This window comes from Grus americana, chromosome 1 (assembly GCF_028858705.1).
Source record: "Grus americana isolate bGruAme1 chromosome 1, bGruAme1.mat, whole genome shotgun sequence".
In the NCBI taxonomy this organism is placed as follows: domain Eukaryota; kingdom Metazoa; phylum Chordata; class Aves; order Gruiformes; family Gruidae; genus Grus; species Grus americana.
Window position 1 is genome coordinate 86,029,526 of NC_072852.1, and position 22,774 is coordinate 86,052,299.

Here is a 22,774-nt window from a genome sequence, read left to right on the forward strand (position 1 = left end):
TCCCATGCAACCTCAGCATAGTTCTGTCTATGCAATCCTCTTTTCCCCTCCCCACCCTCACCTCACACCCCACATCCTCGCCTCTCCCCACATCTCTGCAGGGTTTATACTTTCCTGTGATCGTGTGCATCATTCCCCAGTGTTCCTAGCCAGCCAATCCTTTCTCACATTTCATGTCCTGCCCAACCCCAACATGTCTCATCCTCACTCAGTGCTTCCTCTTCGCATATCTCTGGGCAGCTAGGTACAAAAGGCAAGTACCTGAAAGGACAGGAGCTTTTTCCCGATGGTTCCCTGTTGGTTCTTTGTGGCCATGCTGGTCCCTATGGGTAAGTGAACTCAACTCACCCCTGAGCACCTACATCGATTCCACCACTGCTGTCCCAGCTGCGTACCCAGCTGCTGGCAGTGCTTGATTCCCCAAAGCTTCCTGCACTGAGGATGGGCGATGAATAAGGTGGGCAGAAATCCCTGAATCTCCTGCAACAGCTATTTTTTCTTCCGCGCACAGCCCTCAAATGGTTCCTTTTTTGGACACAAACTGCCCAGGAATGTTTCTTGCCTATCGGAGAGAGATTGGAAACTCATCTGCTGATCTGAAGAACTGTCCCATGCCTTCTGCTGCTCCCTAGCCTGTCCTGTTCCTTCTTGCCGTCTTCTCTACCAACCGACAGTGCCTAGTTCACGTTTTTCCACTTTTTTCCTCCTCCTCAATGTTCCTCCTTTTCCCTTCCAGCATTGGTTCTGGAACAGTCCCCAGACACGGTGATACGACAAGACCAGTCCGTGAATCTGAGCTGTTCCAAGAAGAAATCCTCCAGCACAGCTATGTACTGGTACAAGCTGCCTTTGGGGAAGGACTCCAGGCTGGTCCTTGTGTCTTCTGCATTCCAAGGTGGTAATGCAAATGTTGAGAAGGATTTCCAAAGCCATTTCAAGAGCAGTGAGATACAAGGAGATGGGATGACGCTCTTGATAGACCGTGCCTTTCTCAACGACTCTGGCATGTATTACTGTGCTGAAAGTGAAACACAGTGGCGAGGCTGCTGAGGGAGCTGAGCACAAACCTCCCCCTGCACAAAACAGACCTGCTTTCCTCCTCATCAGGCATGATGATCCCTTTCGTCTCATTACCTCATCTGCTTCCTAGCCTTCCCTTCCTCCTCTTCTCAGACTCTCTGAGTTCATTTGTCCTGCTTTCTCGTCTTGCCACCCCACTCCTCCTTGCCTCCCTCTTTGTTTAACTCTCATTTACATTATATTAACTTCCGTCAACTCTTCTTCCTCTCTCTCCCTCCCTTTGTCTCCCCACCTTCTTCTTTCTGTCTCTCTTCAGTCTGCACTCCACAGACTTCCTCTCATTTAACTCCAGCCAACCCGGCTCATCATTCTCACTGTCAAACAGAAAGGATGTTCGTGTGAGGCCAGGCAGGTGGTGTAATAGGCAGTACAAAGTGGGAGCTGCCCACATACTCCTCCGTTACAACGACCTCTCTGAGGTTATCCTATGGCCAAGGGATATGTGCAGCACAGCACAGGCCTGAAGGCAACATTGCACGTGCAGCACAGCACAGGTCTGCGCCTACTCAGGTTAACTCCTATGTGGATCACTAACTCCTCCACGTACAGTGGTCTCTGGGTCAAGATCACTACCTTCCACCTCTTGATCCACATACGGTTTACCGTTCCCAAAGATATTACATAAATTACAGATTATGTTAGCAATCTGGGCAGCTAACAGAACGTTTCCTGACAGGTTAGAGTGCTATCTCTGTCATTACACACACCAATGGCGCGGCACAGGCCGGCATGGGGCACTCCAGCAGGTTCCCATGCTGCAGCTTCTCATGCCAATATATGGGCTTCTCAAGCCCTAAGCACAAGGCATGGCCTGTTCAAGGTCACTAACTCCTCAAATACCGTGTGTTCTGCAAGGCTCCCAGTGCACTGCCCTGCCACCTGCACGCCCCAGGGAAGCCCATGGGAAATGGAGAGGACACTTCAAGCACAGCCTCCTCTCAGCTAGAGTGCTGGGGGGTTTGTGGGCGTGTGGGGTTTCTTCCTGTGCCTGCACAATTTAGCAGACTCTCTTCGTTCTTTTCTCCCTTTTCTTTTGAGGAATCCGAGGTCATTCCTGAATCTCCTGTAGATAGTTTGTGGAAATGAATGCAATGGGACACGCTTGGACCTGCAACAGAGGGTCTGGGAGCTGAAGACATTGCTGCACCCTTCTGCTAAAAGGACACAAGGGTGTCCTAAAAGCTCATGGCAGCCTTGAGCAGCCAGATCACTTGCTCTCTTGTATGGGCCGGCCTTCCACCACTGTGCACTGCTGGGCCCACAGCATGGCACAGACGTGCAGAGGCTCTCTTGGGCCCAAACTGTGTACTTTCTCATACCTGGGCAACATGATGAGCAGCACTGGGATAAGCAGAGAAGATTCCACATTGCAGCTTGCAGGGTTGGGAGTCTGTGATTGTGAGGGTGCCTGGAGAGGAGACTGAGATGAGGGGCACAGGCACAAACATGCATTCCCGAGCACTCTTTCTCTTCCCTTCATTTGGTGCCTCCGTGCATCCCTGTGCCGTGCACACACTCAGGCTGCCACACAGCCCTGCCACGCTCCTGTGATAACACTTATCTCCCACCTACGCGTAGACATACATACTCACGTGCAGGAGGAAGTGAGCAGAGCGGAGTACGTGCACCTCACGCCTGCATGCAGGTGTCATTCCCCACTGTTCCCAGCCAGCCAACTGCCTTCTCATATTTCAGGCTCTCTCTCACTGCCCCGCCCACTTGCAAAGAGATGTGTCTCTTCCTCTCTCAGCCTTTCCTCTGCACGCATCTCTGTGCCTGTGCTGCCACCACGGGCAGGTTGCTGGAAGGAGGTGGCCTTTCTCCATGGTTTTGCACTGGTTCCTTGTGGCCATCCTGGCCCCTGTAGGTAAGTGAGCTTCCCTTCCACTTGAACAGCTGCACTGGAGCCACTGCTGCTGCCCCAGCTGCGTGCCCAGTTGCTGGCAGCGCCCCATTGCCCAAGGCTTCCAGGGAAGGATGGGCAATGAACAAGCGGAGCTTTTCCTCAACCTCTTAACTCAGAAGACTCTGCAGATCTACAAATTTGCTTTTTATGTCCCATTTTAATATTTCAGTTGAGAGTTCTGAAGTCCTTATTTTTCAGAACAAATTTACTATTGAATTTAAGCTGGTTTATGGGTGTTTTTTCTCCTGTGTGTGTCTCCCAGAGAAACGGGACACTGTCCCATAGCTTGCTGACATCCTTATGCCACCGCATCCCATGTCGTACTTCAAGGATGTATTTTCATGTCCCCTTCAATGTGTTTCACTCCTCACACCTCTTTTCTTTTTCCAGGCCAGGCCCTTCAGCAATCGCCAGACACAGTTGTCCGAGTGGGAGACACTGCGACTCTGAACTGTTCCCAAAAGGAGAATGCATTCTCAACCCTGTACTGGTACAAGTTGCCCGCGAGGAAGGACGCCACTCTGCAGTTGGTTGTATACTCAGTGGAAGGTGGCAGGGCAGAGATTGAGAAGGAATTCAGAAATCACTTCCATAGTAATGGGACTAAGGACAACCGCTTATCTGTGGAGATAGATCATGCCCTACTCAATGACTCAGGCACGTATTTCTGTGCTGAGCAAGACCCACAGTGGCTCAAAAGCTGGAGCAGCGTAGCACAAACCTTTCCATGCAAACAAGGATCTGCCCACAGCACACACACAGCCCTGTATTTGACAGTACCCCATTTTCTCCTCTTGCCCTCCAACTCTGTCTACTTAAGGAAAGTGGCGGTATCATCTGTCTTCTGCCTGGTCTCCAATTTCTTGCCTATTCTTGCCCATCTCTGAATCACCTTTTGACCCTCCTTTCTTCTTGTACTCACTGCCTTACCTCATTTCTCTGCCATCTCACTTTCCTCCTCCACTCTCTTTCTCTCTGTCCCCCTCCCCTTACGTCTCTGTCCTCTCTCACACCTGTCCTCCTCCTATTTCCTTCACCCTCTTCCATTTCTTCTCCCTTTCAGCCTGTTACACTAACGCATGGGTACGCAGGATGTGGAATAGTTCACACAGCCCTTTCCTTCTCCACCAGCTGGAAGGCTGTCGTGGTTTAGGCCCAGCCGGTAGCCGGGTGCCACACGGCCGCTCACTCACCCCTCCCCCAGCGGGATGGGAGAGGAGAAGTATAACAAAAGGCTTGGGTCGAGATAAGGACGGGGGAGATCACTCACTAATTACCGTCACGAGCAAAACAGACTGAATGTAGAGAGGAGATTCATCTAATTTATTACTAGGCAAAACAGAGTAGAGCAATGAGAAAATACAATCAAGTCTTAAAACACCTCCCCCCACCCCTCCCATCTTCCCGGGCTCAACTTCGCTCCCGGCTTCAACCTCCTCCCCCCTCAGCGGCACAAGGGGGCAGGGAATGGGGGTTGCGGTCAGTTCAGCACACATTGTCTCTGCCCCTTCTTTGTCCTCAGGGGGAGGACTCCTCTCAACATTCCCCCGCTCCAACATGGAGTCTCTCCCACGGGCTACAGTCCTTCACGAACTGCTCCAGCGTAGTCTCTCCCACAGGGTGCAGACCTTCAGGAGCAGACTGCTCCAGCGTGGGGTCTCTCCCACAGGGTCACAAGTCCTGCCAGCAAACCTGTCCTGGCGTGGGCTCCCCTCTTCACGGGTCTACCGGTCCGGCCCGGACTTGCTCCAGCATGGGCTTCCCACGGGCCACAGCCTCCTTCAGGTGCCTCCACCTGCTCCAGCGTGGGGTCCTCCACGGGCTGCAGGTGGAATCTCTACACCCCCTCATCCTTCCTCCATGGGCTGCAGGGGACAGCCTGCTTCACCATGGTTTTCACCACGGGCTGCAGGGGGATCTTTGCTCTGGTGTCTGGAGCACCTCCTCCCCCTCCTTCCTCACTGACCTTAGTGTCTGCAGAGCTTCTTACATCTTCTCACTCCTCTCTCCGGTTGCAAAAGTTTCCTTTAATTCCTTTGTTTTCCTTCTTAAATATGTTATCACAAAGGCGCTGATTGGCTTGGCCTAGGCCAGGGGCAGATCCATCTTGGAGCCGGCTGGCATTGGCCCTATCAGACACAGGGGAAGCTTCTAGCAACTTCTCACAGAAGCCACCCCTGTAGCCCCTCCCGCTACCAAAACCTTGCCACACAAAACCCAACACAAAGGCCAAGGCCAACCTGGAGTTGAATCTGTCAAGGGGTCCCGGGACTGAACACTCCTGTGTGCACTTGTGTGTCTACGAGATTTGAGGGTCTCCAGGGATTGCTCACCCTGTGGTTTCCAAGAGTACAGGTGCCTTGCCAGCCACCCAGGGCTCAGCACACTGCCATGCGCGAGGGGCTCCAAGTTCCGGAGCGCCAGCAGGACCATGCCACTGAGCACTTCTATGTACACACTGGTCCCTTAGCCCCATTGGTCTCCAGGGAAGGGGCACGCTGCTCTGCACCAGGGTCCCCGCGTCGTGCCACTACCCTGTGACCTGAACACTCTGAGGTATGAGATGTAGCCCAAGTCTCAAAGGTATCCGGGCATGAAGCACAGTCCTGTAGGTGAGGAACCCCAAGCCACGGCAGATACTCACGGCTACCATCACTCCCTGAGCCTTTCTTCCTGCCCTCCTGCCAACCCTCCTCTCCTGTCTTCCTTTCTGCTTTCGTTCTTTCCTAGCTTCCTGCCTTCCTGCCTTCTTTGCCTCAGTCTCTACCAGTAAAACCAGCCTTCAGGAATCCCAGGCCCCTGAGACTAGATGAAAAGTCTGGAACTGGGAAGACATCCTCAGTGGAGGAGGACCAGATTAGGGAGCACTTAAGCAAATTGGATGTACAGCATTGACAACTGCTGAGGGAGCTTGCTGGTGTGACTGCGAGGCCACTCTTGATTGTCCTTGAGCGGTCATGGGGAGTGGGAGAGGTTCCTGAGTACTGGAAGAGAGCAAGTATCACTCCTATCTTTAAGAAGGGCAAGAAGGAAGACCTAGAGAGGCCAGTCAGCCTTACCTCAGTCCTTGGGAAGGTGATGGAATATATCCTCCTGGAAAGCATTTCCAAACACACGAGAGACAAGAAGGTGATTGGGTGTAGTCAGCAAGAGTTTATGAAGGAGAAATCATGCCTGACCAACCTCATTGCCTCCTACGACATCGTGATCAGCTTGGTGGACGACGGGAGAGCAGAGGATCTTGTTTATCTCAACTTTTGTAAAGCCATTGACACTGTCTCCCATAACATCCTCATAGAGAAGCAGGCAAATTATTGGTTACATAAGGGGACAGTGCAGTGGATTAAAAACTGGCTGACCGTGCAGGCTCAGAGGGCTGTGATCGGTGGCAGATGGTCCAGTTGGAAGTCAGTCTGTAGTGGTGTACACCAGGTGTCGATACTGGGATTAATACTGTTCAACATCTTCATTAATGGCCTATATGATGGGATGGGATGGGATACACCCTCAGCAAGTTTGTAGATGATACAGAACTGGAGGGAGTGGCTGATACACCAGAAGGTTGTGCCAGCATTTAGAGGGACCTCAGCAGGCTGGGGAACTGGGTGGAGAGGGATCTCTTAATGTTCAGCAAGGAGAAGTGCAGGGTCCTGCATCTGGGGATGAATAACCAAAGCACCAGTGCACACTGTGAGCTGACTGGATGGAAAACAGCTTTGCCAAGAAGGATCTGGCGGTCCTGGTGGAAAGCAAGCTGACCATGAGCCCGCAATGCACCTTTGCAGCAAAAAAAAAGGTCAACAATGTCCTGGGCTGCATTAGCAAGGGTGTTGCCAGAAGGTCAAGGGAGGTGATCCTTCCACTCTGCTCAGCACTGGTGAGGCCACATCTGGAGTGCTGGGTCCAAATTCCGGGCTCCCCAGTACAAGAAAGATATGGACTTGCTGGAGTGAGTCTAACACAAAGACACAAAGCTGTTCATCAGTCACCAAGGGGAGCTGCTTGTTCCGATCCGGGAAGGGCCGGGCTGGGGAGATTCGTTGTTATACCCAGAGTGAGATTAAGACACGAACGAGGTCAAATGCCGCTAACCGAAGGACTTTATTGACTACCTATCTGAACAAAGTATTTATTTCCTGTCGTAAGAGAGTAGCGATAGGAAAGGGAGAGAGAATAGAAAAGGAGGAAATCTAGCAAGCAGTCGGGATAGAGTTGCAAAAGATAGTCACCACCATGGATCCAGTGGCGTCCCGTTGGTCCGTAGTCTTTGTGTGCTCCGGCGGTGAGGGTCCCGTTCGCCGTTTGATCAAGCAGTCCTTTATAGGGCGTTCAGGGAGGTCGTTTCCCAGACCACGGCACGTACCGCATCCCTGCGCATGCTCTCAGTCTCGACACGCTGGTCCCATGAGGTGCACGCGACCACCGTGTGATTCTTCACCATGGACTACACAGGTCTCAACAGGCTGGGGTGGTCGCCCCTGTCTAAACATACCCCACACACACCCCCCCAAAGCGACGTGGCTGTTCTTTGACCCCTGTTGGTCTGTTCATTGCAACCGGGCTCAGCCAAACTGTCGGGAAGCCTCGCAATGGGCTTACCAGGATTGCAAACAAGCTTTGAGACAGTCCGCTCAAGACGTGGTCCCTCACACTGCTACAGTGCCAGCACAACCCGCAGTGGTGTGGCAGATCTCAGCGCACAGGAGGTTTTCCTGGGGAAAACCTCTCGGGAAGGAGCTTAGCTATGGTATCCACCTGGCAGAAAGCAATTTCCTCTGCCTTTGCCAGAATGCATATGGCAACCCAGACAGAGCTCCCATGAAAACATGCAGCCATCCAGGTCTCGGGCTGCAGGGAGTGCCAGAGCCTGTCACTGGAAACGGATGGCAATAGTGAGAACGGCTGTGTGAGGTGTGACCAGGTGGACAATCTGCTCAGCCTGGCAGCACAACTACGATAGGAAGTAGAAAGGTTAAGGAGCATCAGGGAGGCTGAGAAAGAGATAGTCTGGTGGAGCCATGCTCTGCCCTCCCTGAAACAGAAACAGAAACAGCTACCAGACAAAACCCAAGATCAAGAGGACCCTGTATCCTCCCCCTGCCAGGATGAAGGCAGTAGCTTAAAGGAAAGGAGTGAATGGAGGCAAGACCATGCTTGGGGTGGCAGGCAAACCTCCTCCTTGCCCACCTTGCCCTCCCAGGTGCCTCTGTACAATAGCTATGAGGCGCTGGCTGTGGAAGGCCAGTCAATGGATGACGTGGATGATGGTGCATCTACACCATAGGCATCGCCAAGGTCAGAAAGGTCCACCCCCCCCCCACCCCCCCACCCCCCGTATCACAACCACCCCCCATGAGGAAGAAAAGGCAGGTTATAGTTGTAGGCAACTCCCTTCTGAGGGGAACAGAGGGTCCAATGTGACGAAAAGACCCTCCTCTTAGGGACGTCTGCTGCCTCCCTGGGGCCCAGATTACAGACATTACTAGGAAACTTCCTAGCCTGGTACGGCCCTTGGACTGTTACCCACTACTGCTCTTCCATGCGGGTGAGGGAATATGGTGCACAGGTTATTTTTTTCCTTTTTCCTTCCACTTGCAAGCCGTGACTTTGGGAGAAACAGATGGATCTAGTCTGTTAATACATGGCTCCGTGGCTGGTGTCACCACCATAATTTTGGGGGTTTCGATAATTGGATGGCCTATACAGTACTAGGCTTGCTGGCATCAGATGAGATTCACCTTTCTCAAAGGGGAAAGAGTGTCTTTGCCCAGGAGCTTTCTGGGCTCGTTGATAGAGCTTTAAACTAGGCTTGAAAGGAGAGTGGGATAATATCAGGCTTGCCTGCAACAAGCAGTGGAATGACATGCCAAGGTTAGAGGGACAGGGTACTAGTGAGGGCCTTCACCCTGTTGCCCTGAGACATGCTGGACACACTGCAGCACACTTGAAGCCTTACAGAGATGAACCAGGGGCTCCTGAGCTAATAGGAACCAGCAGGGAAACACCAGTGAAGTACCTCAAAGGAATTCCAGCCACTCCAGCCAGTAAGCCAGCTTCATCAGGGGCCCAACTTAAATGCCTCTATGCAAACACGCATAGCAATGGGAAAAAACAAGAGGAGTTGGAGACATGCGCAGCCCTGCAGGGCTATGATGTCATTGGCATCATGGAGGCGTGGTGGGATGGCTCCTATGACAGGAGTGTTGGAATGGAAGGATACAGGCTCTTTAGGAAGGACAGGCAGGGGAGACGAAGAGGGGGTGTTGCCCTCTATATCAATGGTCAGCTGGAGTGCATGGAGACGGATGAGGAGCCGACCGAGAGCTTATGGGTCAGGATTAAAGGGAGAGCGGGGGCAGGAGACATTATAGTGGGGGTCTGCTACAGGCCACCTGACCAGGAAGACCGAGTGGATGAGGCCCTCTATGGACAGATAGGAGCAGCCTCATGTTCATAAGCCCTGGTTCTGCTGGGGGACTTCAGCCACCCCGGCATCTGTTGGAGGGACAACACAGCAGAGCACAGTTCCACAATTCCAGGAGGTTCCTGGAATGTGTGGATGATAACTTCCTTCCCCAAGTGACAGAGGAGCCAACAAGGAGAGGTGCCATGCTAGACCTTGTTCTCACCACCGAGGAGGGGCTGGTGGGGGATGTGAAGCTCAAGGGCAGCCTTGTCTGCAGTGACCATGAAATGGTGGAGTTCAGGATCCTTAGAGAAGCAAGGAGGAGGGCACACAGCAAGCTCACTACACTGGACTTCAGGAGAGCATGCTTTGGCCCCTTTAGGGACTCGCTCTGTAGAGTACCATGGGACAAAGCCCTGGAGGGAAGAGGGGCCCAAGACAGCTGGTTAGTATTCAAGAATCACTTCCTCCAAGCTCAGGAGCGATGCATCCCAACAAAGAGGAAGTCAGGCAAAAATGCCGGGAGGCCTGCATGGATGAAGCAGGAGCTCCTGGACAAATTCAAACAAAAAAAGGAAGCCTACAGAGGGTGGAAGCAAGGGCAGGTAGCCTGGGAGGAATACAGAAAAATTGTCCGAGCAGCTAAGGATCAGGTTAGGAAAGCTAAAGCCCTGATAGAATTAAATCTGGTCAGGGACGTCAAGGACAACCAGGAAAGAAGCTACATCAGGTTGTAGATCATAGAATCATAGAATCTTAGAATCACAGAATGGTTTGGGTTGGAACGGACCTCAGAGATGATCTAGTTCCAAGCCCCCTGCCATGGGCAGGGACACCCTCCACTAGACCACGTTGCCCAAAGCCTCGTCCAGCCTGGCCTGGAACACTTCCAGGGATGTGGCTGCCACAACCTCTCTGGCCAACCTGTTCCAGTGTCTCACCGCCCTCACAGTAAAGAATTTCCTCCTAACATCTGATCTAAATCTACTCTCTTTTAGCTTAAACCCATTACCCCTTCTCCTATCACTGCACTCCCTGATAAACAGTCCCTCTCCATCTTTCCTGTAGGCCCCCTTCAGGTACTGGAAGGCTGCAATTAGGTCTCCCCGGAGCCACCTTTTCTCCAGGCTGAACAACCCCAACCCTCTCAACCTCTCCTCACAGGAGAGGTGCTCCAGCTCTCTGATCACCTTCGTGGCCCTCCTTTGGACTCACTCCAACAGCTCCATGTCTGTCTTCTATTGGGGCCCCCAGAGCTGGACGCAGTACTCCAGGTGGGGTCTCACCAGAGCAGAGTAGAGGGGTAGAATCACATCCCTCGACCCACTGGTCACGATGTTTTTGATGCAGCCCAGGAGATGGTTGGCTTTCTGGGCTGCAAGCACACATTGCCAGCTCATGTTGAGCTTTTCGTCAATCAACACTCCCAAGTTGTTCTCTTCAGGGCTACTCTGAATCCATTCTCCACCCAGCTTGTATCGGCCCAAAGCTTGATATGCTCCTGCTTCAAACACTAGTAATTTTAGGGCTTCCTCATGAACAGGGGTCCAATCCCAGGTAGCTTTTTTGCGTGTTAAATCGTACAGGGGACGAGCTATGATAGAAAAATCCAGAATAAGTTTCCTCCAGAATACCAGCAAGCCTAGGGTATGTTACAGCTCCTTTTTGGTTTTGGGGATTTTTATTTCTTCTAAGGTAGCAAAGGTTTTGGGAGGAATACATACCACTCCTCCTTTCCACCATATACCTAAGAACTTCACCTCAGGGGAGGGGTGTTGTACCTTTTCTGCTGGAACCTGAAGTCCTGAACTTTCCAGGTGAGTAATTATTTTCTTTTGGGTTTGTCCCACTGCAGTGGCATCGGACCCCCCCCCCACACCAATATACCATCAATGTATTGGTACATTTTAACTCCTTCCTTGTGGGTGATTTCTGCTAGTACTTGTGCCAGGGCGTGATGCGCCAAGGTAGGCGAATGCCGATATCCTGGGGGCAAACGGGTAAAGGTGTATTGTATACCTTTCCATGTAAATGCCAGTCTATCTCTATCACCTTCCTGTAGAGGAACCATGAAAAACGTATCTTTTACATCAATGGTGGCTAAAATTTTATGGGACCGTTCCTGTATGGTGGCAATCAATTTGGCTATATTAGGCACGGCCGCTGTCAGGGGACTAGTGCCGGCGTTTAAGCGCCGATAATCCATCGTTAGCCGCCACTTACCATTTGGTTTGCGAACTGGCCACACTGGGGAGTTATAAGGGGAGTGAGTTTGAATAATTACCCCCTGTTCCTGCAGCTCTCTTATCACCGGAGCGATTCCCACGCTCCCAGTGGTAGGGAAAAGGGTTTCGCATTCATAATTTTGGACGGGGGAAGAGTAGGAGCAGTCTGCAAAAGCCTTATCAGGGTTGCTAGAGACCCGAACTTCCATTCCCTCCCTGCCGAGTCTGTCCAGGACTTCCCTTTCAATAAAGCCAATCCCAAAATATTTGTAGGGAGCACTCCTAATACCATAGTGGTCTCGGTGGGGGTGGTGTCTCCTGGCAACCAGCACTTTACTTGGTCTGTAGGTTGGAGTTTGGAATCTCCGAACACATCGGTAACCCATATCTGGTTTTTATCAGGGACAATCCCACTCCGGCCAGTGGTATTGGCATTTAAAGCAGACATTTGGGCCTCTGTGTCTACCAGAAAAGTGACCGGAGTCTTAAAGGCACCAAGGGGAAAGGTTACCAGTAGGTCCCCCTGCTCGTTTTCAGTGAGCCTTCTAAAATACACCCACCGGCCATCCCCCGGCTCACTCATTGAGATCAGGCACAAAGAGTATCCCGACATTGGAGGGCTGGTGGGCCCCCCCATGGGAGCCATGGGAATGGCCAGTCTCTGAGGTACAGGGGCCATGGGGACACTTTCCTTTCCCAGCCGGCCTCTATCTATCGGTTTCCACATTTTTACAAGCAGCTGCAAATCGGGGAGGGGTCGGCCGTCCATTAATTCTCAGGGAATACCCTTATCTCAACCTTCCTTCCACAGTTGATTCCTTGCGCCCTTCCCACAAAGCTCCTGTCTCGGGGGCAGAGTATTTTCTCCTCTGCCTCGGTCCTACGGACTGCCGCTTGTGCCTTCCCCTCCTTTCCGACATAGCCCACGCGCCAGCCATAATTGATCAGTTCCCGTGCAATTTCCCCCCAGGTAAGACCCGGTCCACCCTGAGGTCCCATGGCTACAGTGGCTCTTAATCGGTCTTGAATTTGCACAGCGTAAATCTTCAGTGAGTCGGGTAACCCTCTAATCAAGGGAGTCATCCTGTCCAGATTGGCAAACAACAACATCGGGGAAGGCTGGTGGGGAACTAGGCGCCTACCATGCATCCATTGGAGGCAAGCCGCCTTCTGTATACTCTCTGTAAGCTGGCTCCCTCCAGGGGTAGGGATGGCAATGGGATCTCCTCTCTCCAAGGGGTCTAACCCTCTGGCCCAATACGCCACCCTCTGGGTCAGGGACCAAGGTTCCCGCTCGTCACCTACGGTCAAAAATACACCAGGACCCCAATATCCTCCGAAAGCCTTATTCTGTCTCCGCCTGTCAGGGAGACCCTCCACACATACTCGGTCTCAGTTTCCTTAGCCTGCCTACTATATTTTTCCTGCAGTTTTGCCAGTTCAGTAACGGTATAAGATATCTCTTTAGTGGCAGCAGCGGGTTCCACATCTTTGCCGTCATACACAACTTCAGTTTTAATAAGTGGCCGGAGCTTGGGAGTAGGGTCAGGTTCTGTCACCAGCCCTCAGCTCCTCCCATGGATAGTGAGGGGCAACCTCCCTCGCAATGAGGTCGGCTTCTTTTGATAAGCTAGAAAATCCTGGGTCGCTCTCAAGGTCCCCAGGGAGCTGCAACTTCAGCTCTCTTTCCCTCACAAAAGCATCTCGCAGGCTACCCTTCAAGTTTTCCGTGATTCTTTTACCGTCTGCTAACGCTTTTTCAGCTAGCTGCCGTTTAACCCATTCCTTTTCCAGTTCTGCCTGTAGTTTTTTAACCAGCTCCTGGAAGGACTCATTTGCCTCCTGTTCAGCTTGTTTAACAACGTATTTGTCCTTCCGGGCAGCTATCAATGTAGCTCCCAAGATACTGCAAACCACAGCCTTTCCCTTGCCAGGCTTGAACGTATTTTCTTTTGCCAAGTCTCTTATCTGTTCTGCTGCAGTTTTCGCAGGCTGCCCGTGTCCCTCAGCCTAGCTACGCCCTTTTGGGGTTGGACAAGCTTCATAGCTCTTCAACAAATGCAACAGCGAGGAGTAGTCAAAAGCAGGCTTATCCCGGGTTGCCATAACCTACTGCCGGAGATTTCGGCTTCAACCAAAAATCAGTTCTCCTTTCTTCAGCACTCTGGCTGATATCCCCTTTTATGGAACCTCTTTACTGCTTCTCACAGATGCCAATTAAATGTCCCGTCCCACTTGGTGGGTGAGGGTGAGGTTAACTTTTTAATTCTCTGCGTGGTAATCAGGAGTAATGACAATTACTGTAGAGGTTCAAACAAATCACAAATTTACTTAAAACTCAGCAGAGCTACGAAAGATAACAGCTTGGCAAAAGTCATAATAACGTTCAAAACTTAGCAGAACCATGAAAGGTAATGGTTTAGCAAAACTTGTGACAATATTACCCTAATGTGCTAAAAATTAAGTTAGAGACTGATAAAGAGGAAAAGAAAGAGAGAGAAAGAAAGAAAGAAAGAGAGAGAGAGAAAAAAAGAGAAAAGATATCACCACCCTTGGATCCAGCGATGTTCTCTGCTCGTAGTTGTAGTCCTCAGGTGGTAGGCATGCGCCGAAAACTTGTGTTTCCCCTTTTTATAACCCAGTGTGCCCCCCTCATAGGCGGGGGTCTGTCATCACTGAGCAGGCGCAGTATGTGCTCAGGAATGTTCCAGAAATGAGTCGGTGGGTTGTGGGGGTCTTGGGGGTCTCACAGTCTCCCCTGCCACTTCGTGGTTGACTGAGTGAAGGCCTTTCATAGGCACGCACGCACAGGACACAGATGGTCTTTTGTCTACATGCTTCCGGAATAGGCGAACGAGCTCACAAGATGGTATCCTGCCTCCATAGGTTCTGTCCTTGGTCGAGTCGGATGTCTGCGACATTTCCTAGTTATCAGTTTATCCCCGCTTGGGTCAAGATGGATGTTTGCGACATTCACTTGTTATCAGAGCCTTACACCAGCCTGTGCCCCCTCCCTGGAAGTGTTCAAAGCCAGGTTGGACAGGGCTTTGAGCAACCTGGTCTAGTGGAGGGTGTCCCTGCCCATGTGAAGGAGTTTGGAACTAGATGATCTTTAAGGTCCCTTCCAACCCAAACCATTCTATGATCTTTCATGTTAGAGGAGGCAAAGAGAGCTGGGGTCCCTTAGCCTGGAGAAGACAAGGCTCAGGTAGGATCTTACAAATGTGTGTAAGCACCTGAAGGGAGGTATGAATGAAGGTGAGGGAACCACTCTTCTCAGTGGTGCCTAGTGACAGGGCAAGAGGCAATTGGCACAAATTAAAATGCATTAAATTCCATCTGGCCATAAGAAAACACATTTTTACCATTCTTTTACTAGGAACAGGCTGCCAGAGAGGTTGTGCCATCTCCACCCTTGGAGATATTCCAAACTCGACTGGATACGGTCCTGGATAACCAACTTTGCTTAACCCTGGTTGAGCAAGGAGGGTTAGACTGTAGGATCTCAAAAGGTCCCTTCTGGATGGACCTACCCCATTCACCGGACAAGGTTAGGACCAGTGAATCAAGGAGCAGTTCAGGAGAGAAGGACCTAGGTCTGTGTGGGGCAAAAGACTACCCCAAGTCAGCAAGGTGCTCTGTGGCAGCAGCCCACCATACCTTTGGCTCTGCTAGCCAGAAAAGAGCTCTCAGGGCCAGGAGAGGGATCATTCGCCCACCCTGCTCCACACTGGGGAGGCCACAGCTGTGGACTGGAACCACCTTGTGTCCCCAGCACAAGGGAAATGTCTATCAGAGGTCTTGGAGATGGTGAGCACTGGAACACAGGGCAGGTGGGGAGAGATTGAGGGTCCTGGGTTTGTCTGGCTAGAAGACAAGAAGGCAGGGGAGCATTAGTTGCAGCCTCACATTCCCCGGAGGGAGCTGAGGACGGGTTAGAGACAGACTCTTCTTAGTGGTGTAGAAAATAGAGAAGCTTGGCTATAAGAAAACTCATGTTAACTAGAAAGCTGCTTAAGGCCTAGAACTCTTTCAAAGCCTGTAATCGTGGGAAAGGAGTTTGTAACCAAGGTAATAGGTAATGAAGCTAACTGACCATGGCAATGTACGATGCTCCTACATTCCATGTACAGTCCCTACCCAACCGGACAATAGGCCTGGCATTATTAATCTTATGAAGTAAGTTGTTATGGACAGGTGTATCCCCAGCAAGGATACTGCGCATGCCTGCAAGAAGAGGGTCATCCAGCGAACACGGGTGTGTGACCACTGATGACCACCAGAGACCCCTTGAGGACCACTGACTCAAATCACTGAGCATGCGTGACGGGGAGGAGACTATGTAAATGAATTCCAAGAAATTATTATCATAGGACTGCCTTTTCTGAGAAAAAATAATGAATATGTATGTTTTGATTCTATATAACCTGTGTGTTGGTAATCACCTGTATGCACATTTGGTGGAGCTGTTTCCCCCGTGCATCCAGCGCTGCAATAAAGCAAACCCAGGGTAACTCACGTCTGGTAGATTTCTTTTACAGTGGTGCCCAGGAAAGGACTGAAAGATGATGGGCACAAGCTGGGACAGGGACATTCTGCTGAGGCAGAGGGACAAATCCCTTGCCAGAGGAGTGAGGCAGCTCTGGGACAGGGTCTGGTACTCGAAGGAATGGTTTGCATCTGGGGAAACTTTACAAACTGCCCTCCTCCAGGCCCTGAAAGACCTGCCCCAATTCCAGAGACAACCCTTACCTGAGCAGAGGGCAGACTGGAAGCCCTTGGATATGACTCCCCTCCCCCAAGTACCTCTTTGAGTCTTTACTGTATTCCCCAATGCAGTACAGCTTTCAAGAAGAATGGGGGAAGATTTGGATGAGAGAGTCTTTGTGGTACTCATATAGACTGCTGTTTCTCCATTAAAGTGCTGCCAAGAAAGACAAATGTGTGTTAATCCTGTCTGGTGATGGGACGAAGGGGATAGAAAGTTACTGTCTGTGGAAGGAAGGTGCCTCTGTCCTTTTGCCCTACACTGTCCTATTATTTCATGGTTCAGGTGTTACAGGTGAACACCTTTGCTGAAACCAGTTCTGGGGTTCTTAAACCCCCCCCTGTGATTTCAAAGAGATTCTAGTGGGGTCCCATCACACAGGATTCCAGTCTTAGATCAGGGCCCCAGGATTTGTCAATATGAGTGTCCTCAAGCCTTGTCCAGTGCTCCTTACTTCATCACACAGAAGAGCTCAGCTCCCTTTCAGCCCTTGGGGCTGCCCTTCACTCTACCTGGACCTCTCTGGACCACGCCAACCCAGCCTGGCTGTCAGCACTCCAGTTTCCTTTGTCCCTCTCTGTGCCCCTTGGGGCGGGAGGTGGAACCAAGGCCTGGGGTCTCTCCCACATGCCACTTACATCCTGGCCATTCAAAGCACTGTTGAACACGATCCTGCCGTTGAACCTGCCTTTGCCCTGGAAAGACAAATGTATGTCACCCTTTGCCCAGTGTGGAGCAGGGACCGCTCTACACCCTGGCCAATGGCCAATGTTCAGCTATCAGCCCAAACCTCTGCCCACACAAGTCCAGCCTGGGAACTGACTGCTCTGCACTTATCAGGTTATAGGGCGCTATAGCTTCCCCAGAGAAAGAGAGGTCATAATCCACCTGGGGATTAATCCCGTAATCCCCCTTGGAAGTAATCCCATAATCCTTTGGGGATTAATCCTATTATCACAATGAAAAGAATTCTGTAATGCCATTGAGGAGTAATATCAAAACCCTCCTGAGGTTAGCCCCAAGTGCTTCCGGAGCAATGGGACACAAAGCTACGGTCTGATCCTGTTTGTATATTGTGACTATCTCAATGACTCAGACACCTATTACTCTCCTAAGAGGTATTTCAGTGACAAAGCACCTGAGAGAGCCAAGACCAAACGTCTCTGTAAGCAAATGGCACTTGTTCCTTCATGCCCTGCTCTTTTCCTCTCCTCCCTTTGCACCAGTGTCGGATTTCTTTTTAATTTCTCCTCATTTCTCCTCCTTAATTTCACCTATTCTCTGCTTTTTTCAACCCTCTTACTCAAACTCTCTATTTCCCTTTTCTTTTTTAAGGAGACAGCTACACAGCCCATTGGCAACTTTGGCAGCTTTCTCCAGTGCCAGTTGGAGTTAGGAGGACTTAAAACCAGCACCCAGGAACACCCCTGTCCTCTTGACTCTTCCAGGAAAAATAAGCAAGCCCAGTACGACCAGTTAACTGAGAAAAAAGTATAGACAGCAGCCCCAGTGGCACTGGCACATGAAGACATGAAGAGAACAAGCCCGAGCAAGAGGTTGTTTCATTCTCCGACTAGAGCTTTCAGGGAGGTTCCACTAGGCAATGGGAAGGCCTATTGTTGGGGGTGGGAGTGGGGGGGATGGGGAGTGTTTGTGTTGCTGCCTGCTGTTTTCTACAGTAGGAGTATGCTGCCTGTGTGATTCTGTGCACTCTGTTCTAGGCAGTTTTGTAGCACCTGAGTAGGTGATGATAAACAGAAAAGATGTTCTGCTTCAGAAATGGCTGCATGCAAGGGACTGAAAGACTCTGGAAGATGAGTCTGCAAAAGGTTCCAAGATCCTGCCAGTTGAGAGGCACTACAAATATGAAATATTTTCACCAGAGCAACATCTGCTGCCTCTGTCTTCCATATCATAGCCTATGGAATTACCCAGAGAAACGTTGCACAAAGAAGGGGTGCCTGAAAGTCTTTATTTTTTGATAATTTTTGTATGTCCAGTCCCGAAACAGAAGAAAATGATGAGGCGAAAAAGCAGGTCACGTAGAAGAAGAGTGTCTCAGTTGGCAGACATAGTTTCTTCAATCCAGGAGACATAATTGCAAACCTTGGTGTAAACCCCAGGATAGCCTTTCTGCGCACATCCAATACCCCAGGAAACAATGCCCTGGAGCTGCCCGTTGCAGACTACTGGACCACCAGAATCCCCCTGTGCACATAAAGGTTACGGATATTCAGCAAACGATACCAGAGTAAGTGATAAGCCAGAGATCCCAGAAATTGAGGGACCGCCATTGGGCTTTTTCTACACAGTTGTTGTACAAAGGTCATTTCTGATTACCCCTCTACACCTGACGCTACTGTGCCTTACTTTAGCTCCAAGGGCACCGCAGCTGAGGATGAGTAAGCTGCCTGTTTTTTGTTGGATGCAGTCCTTGGCAGATGCTTAGGATATGTGTGTCTTAAATATTATTCTGCCAAATATCTCCATGGAGCTAGGCACATGTAAAATGCAGAGCAATTGCCAGGTGTGTTCCTTTTCCAGACTGCCTGGATCTTGGCATACTGGCTATTCCATTTTCGGTGAGTCCAAAACTAACATTTGTGTCCTAAGCTCTAAAGTCACCGTGATTACTATTGACTCTTCGGTGCAGCAAGCACTCCTCCATTTTCAGTAGCCTAAGGCGCAGGAGGTGGCATCGTCTGCTTGTGGAGAATTAGGGCAGAGGTATTTGCTGTCTCAGAAAAGGGACAGTGACTAACTGAGTGGAACAAAACCCAGCCTCACTCCACAAGCAACTTCCACCCTAAGCCGCCACTGTTGTTCAAAAAACCAACATTCAGGCATGCTAGTGCAGTGACTATAGCAGATTCTCTAATATGATGGCCTCTTCTACTAGCGAAAGGCAGGAGAGAAACATATGGGAAAGGAGAGGCAGATGTTTTACCTGGCAGGAGTCTTTCCCTCCCTCCATGAATCCTACACATATCATGTTCTGGGTAATTTGCCCAGGGTAGGCTTTGGTGCACTCGCTGGAGGAGAGTACAGGAGCCTTCAGGCACTGCAAGGTGTCTGGATACAGATCTACAAGAAAATAGGGAGAGATGGTTGATGGCATCACCGAGTTCATTTCAGAGCCCGGAGAAGATCTTTCTTAGCAGAAAAGTAATGACTGAATATCCTGTTTCAGCGGTCGTCATTTTTCCTCTGAACAGTAACTGCAGCGTGGATTCCTTTTGTTTAGATGGAACAGATTCTACCCATGGGCCCACCCAGGTTCTACACTGCAGCCACGTTAATTTTTCTGATACCTAGAAAAATCATAAATTGGCAAGCGTGGAGCTAAGAGCTACTCTGGTAGCACATGGGCTGGAGGAAACCTGGGAAGACCGGGAAAACCATCCTTTCCTCTGGTGCAGGTTTAGTTGTCATCAGTGGGTTAGACACCATTCACCATCCACGCCTCTGACCATTGGTGTAAGAGAATGGAATTCTCCTGTAGTAACTTTAGATCTACAATCACAGATTTTGATCTTGTTCTCAGAGACCTGACAACTCTATTGATATTAGTTAAATTGCTACTGCTTGGCACTGCACAGCTGATAGCACCAGGCCACAAAATCTATGGCTTTGCGAACACGCTGGTGAACGGCGCATGGATGACTTATGCGATTCCATGTTCGTGACACAGAACAAGAGGAAGGACCTTCTAAAGGCCTGCCTTTAAAGCAGTTAAATGGTTAAGGCCTACACGGACTGATCACTCAAAAAGGCCTGTGCCACAGCACTTCTCTGTGCTTTACCCTGTACTGGTTGGAGTTAATTGCGAGGTCTTAGAGTGTCCCCCGGGCCCTCATGATGCTGTACACTCCCACAGAATACTCACTGGCATTGCTGAGTGTGTTGCCCCAGCCAGAGATTAGGCATTCGGTGCCTGTGGTCACACAGCTGGTAGGCAGAGGAACTGTTTGGACAGCTCGGTCGAGCTGGGCTGGTTTGGCAAGTTTGATGAGCATAATGTCATTGTCCAGTGTTGCAGAGCTGTAGCCAGAGTGGCGGATGACTTTAGCTGAACTAATCAACTGCTCCGTCGATTCTGAGAGGGCCAGGTTATGTTTCCCGAGCTGCACTTGGATGCGACTGGAAAAGAGAAGGAGTGGCATATATAATGGCAGTAAAGACTGCTACCAATAGGTTATAAAGAACCTCCCCGTCACTGTATGCACTCGCTTCAACAGCACTATCGTAGTAGCTGTTGTCATGCAGGCTATCTTTCTTGTCCTGCAATAAATCCTGGGGATCCACACTGAGATCACCCCCACCCCCTGTAGAAGTGGTGAATTTCTGCAGGTTTATTTTGTTGAGCCGGGACAAGTTGAATATATAACAGTGCTTTATACAACCATTCCAGAAAAATTCTGAAAACTGCTATCACCCTGACCTCATTTCTCTTCCCGTTCTCCAGTGACCAAGTTTTAGCAGGATTAATGCAATTTGTAAGAAATCACAGCCCGTAACTCATTGCTAGAATACTACGTTGTCATTTCAGAAAGTGCTCTGCATTCACAGAAGCATTTGAAGAAGTGGAAAACCCCTCATGATGCCTCAGCCCAGTGTCCTGAATGAGCCACCCACTCCTTGCTTGTCTCCTGTCAGAACAGAGTCACTTACATATTTGGATCTCACAGCCCAGAATACTTGCTAGAAGTGAACTGGAAGAAAGAAATAGGTTACGGAATAATTTATTTTTTTAATTTTTTGTAACACTCACGACTTGTAGCAGTGAGCAGCTGACAGGACCCACTGGCTGTTGATGAGGGAACCTCCACAGAAGTGATACCCAGAATTCAGGGACACCTGATAGGGGACAGAGTTCTCTGCACAGGTGTAGCCTCCCACGATCTTGTCATCATCATCATCAGCGTTGATGGGGAAGGCAACTGGGAGATAGAAGTGGCATACGTCAACATCTGACATAAGGAATCTTGTGCCCCTGTGACTGAAACAAGCATCTCACTTGTAGGCTCTACTTCTATAAAAACTCATGGTAGCAGTGGTGGGCAAGTCTAATGGACATTCATTTGCTGCTCCCTAAAATAAGGTGGTCAGACTTAGACTGGCATCTCATGTATCTGCATCTAAAGCACTGGCTGCTAGTTCCAGGGTGAGCGTAGGAACACAACAATGCTCTTGCTGGATCGGATCAAAGGTGTGTCTGTCCCAGGATCCTGTCTGCAGTAGTGGGGGTCAATAGTGGACTGACTGTAAGTACAAAACAAGTCTGCAGAGATATTTCCTTGGAGCACTCGCCCATAGGCCAAAAAATTACAGCAGCATTCAGACTTCCTGAGCCAGAGGTGTTACCTTTGTGCTTCATAGTCCTTACAAGAGAAACAGTCTTTTTTGAAGCTATGGACACATTTCAGTATTCCTGGGTCAAGAACTGCTATGAAGGCATTCATTCCACATTTTGTGAAACAAGCTGTTATGAGCAGACAGCAGTGAAAAGAAGTTGCAGTGCTCTGCCTTAAAACTTTTGCAAGTTGAAACCGGACTTCACTTTCCCACAGTAGACTACCTTGCAAATTTGCTCAGAAAATGAGCTTCCCTGTAAGTTACAAAAATGGAAGTAAAAAATATACTCACCAGCCACACCAACAAAGGTGACAAACAGTATGTATTTCATGATCTGGACACAGCCTCAAGCCCGGACTGGTGGACTGGAAGCATGAGCTGCTAGAAATACATTTTTTGAAATGGCCTTATCTCTAGTCCAAGGTTTTCTCCAGACAAAAAGTACACAGTGGAAAATTTGAAGATCCAGACGTGGGCATTAACAGGTACTGGTAGAAAGTACAAATAACATATCAGTTAATCATAAACCTTTCCAAAGACAGAGAGCTATTTTAAATTACTTCAGCAGGCAACCTGCAATTTAAAAATACGTTTGGGCTTTGGAAGATGTGCGGTGGTTGGCCTGTCTCATTCTCATACGCAGCACCTGTTGATAGCAACCCTCAAACCCCTTTGAGAGTCCTCAAAGGTGCTGATGGTGCCATTCTTAAAAATGCGTATTTCTACCAGAAACTGAATATTGTAGGTAATGGACAGTAAGACACTATGCGTTTATTTTGAAGAAAAAAATCCAGACCCAAAACCTCTCAGTGTTAAGTTTGTTAAATTTATTTCAGTAATACCCTCTTCTGCTGAATGCTGCCAAACATTCCACAGACCCTTTGTAAGGTTTTTTTCAGGGTCATTCCAAAAATTCACTCCAGGGGTACATCTCCAGCTGCAAACAAGGCTCTCTTTTAACGCAGTGATGCAGACCGCTGGTGTCTCCAGGGACACGGGAAGGAGGAGGAGGATTGGTGAATGGAGAGCAGCTG

At 50.0% G+C, this 22,774-nt stretch overlaps 1 protein-coding gene and 1 gene segment (V, D, J or C); one reads left to right on the top strand and one right to left on the bottom strand.

The window, feature by feature from the left end:
- Positions 1–203: 203 nt before the first annotated feature.
- LOC129203504 (T cell receptor beta variable 14-like) lies at positions 204–1,050 on the top strand. The segment is given in 2 exon segments: positions 204–329; positions 737–1,050. Coding segments are annotated over 2 exon segments (357 nt in total).
- A 17,290-nt stretch (positions 1,051–18,340) lies between these two features.
- LOC129206608 (trypsin I-P1-like) lies at positions 18,341–22,189 on the bottom strand. Its single transcript, XM_054826137.1, has 5 exons — positions 22,032–22,189; positions 21,157–21,325; positions 20,272–20,525; positions 19,333–19,469; positions 18,341–18,593 (listed from the first exon to the last, which is right to left on the bottom strand). The coding sequence occupies exons 1-5, from the start codon at positions 22,069–22,071 to the stop codon at positions 18,444–18,446; spliced, it is 750 nt and encodes a 249-aa protein (XP_054682112.1). The 5' UTR covers positions 22,072–22,189; the 3' UTR covers positions 18,341–18,443.
- Positions 22,190–22,774: the final 585 nt, after the last annotated feature.

Bases quoted from the DNA above. Each gene is read 5' to 3' on its own strand.
- LOC129206608 (XM_054826137.1), bottom strand. From the start codon at position 22,071: ATGAAATACATACTGTTTGTCACCTTTGTTGGTGTGGCTG. The intron at 21,326-22,031 runs GTGAGTATATTT...TCTATCTCCCAG, and splicing joins CACCTTTGTTGGTGTGGCTG to TTGCCTTCCCCATCAACGCT. The intron at 18,594-19,332 runs GTAAAACATCTG...TTATGTGCACAG, and splicing joins GAGGGAAAGACTCCTGCCAG to GGGGATTCTGGTGGTCCAGT.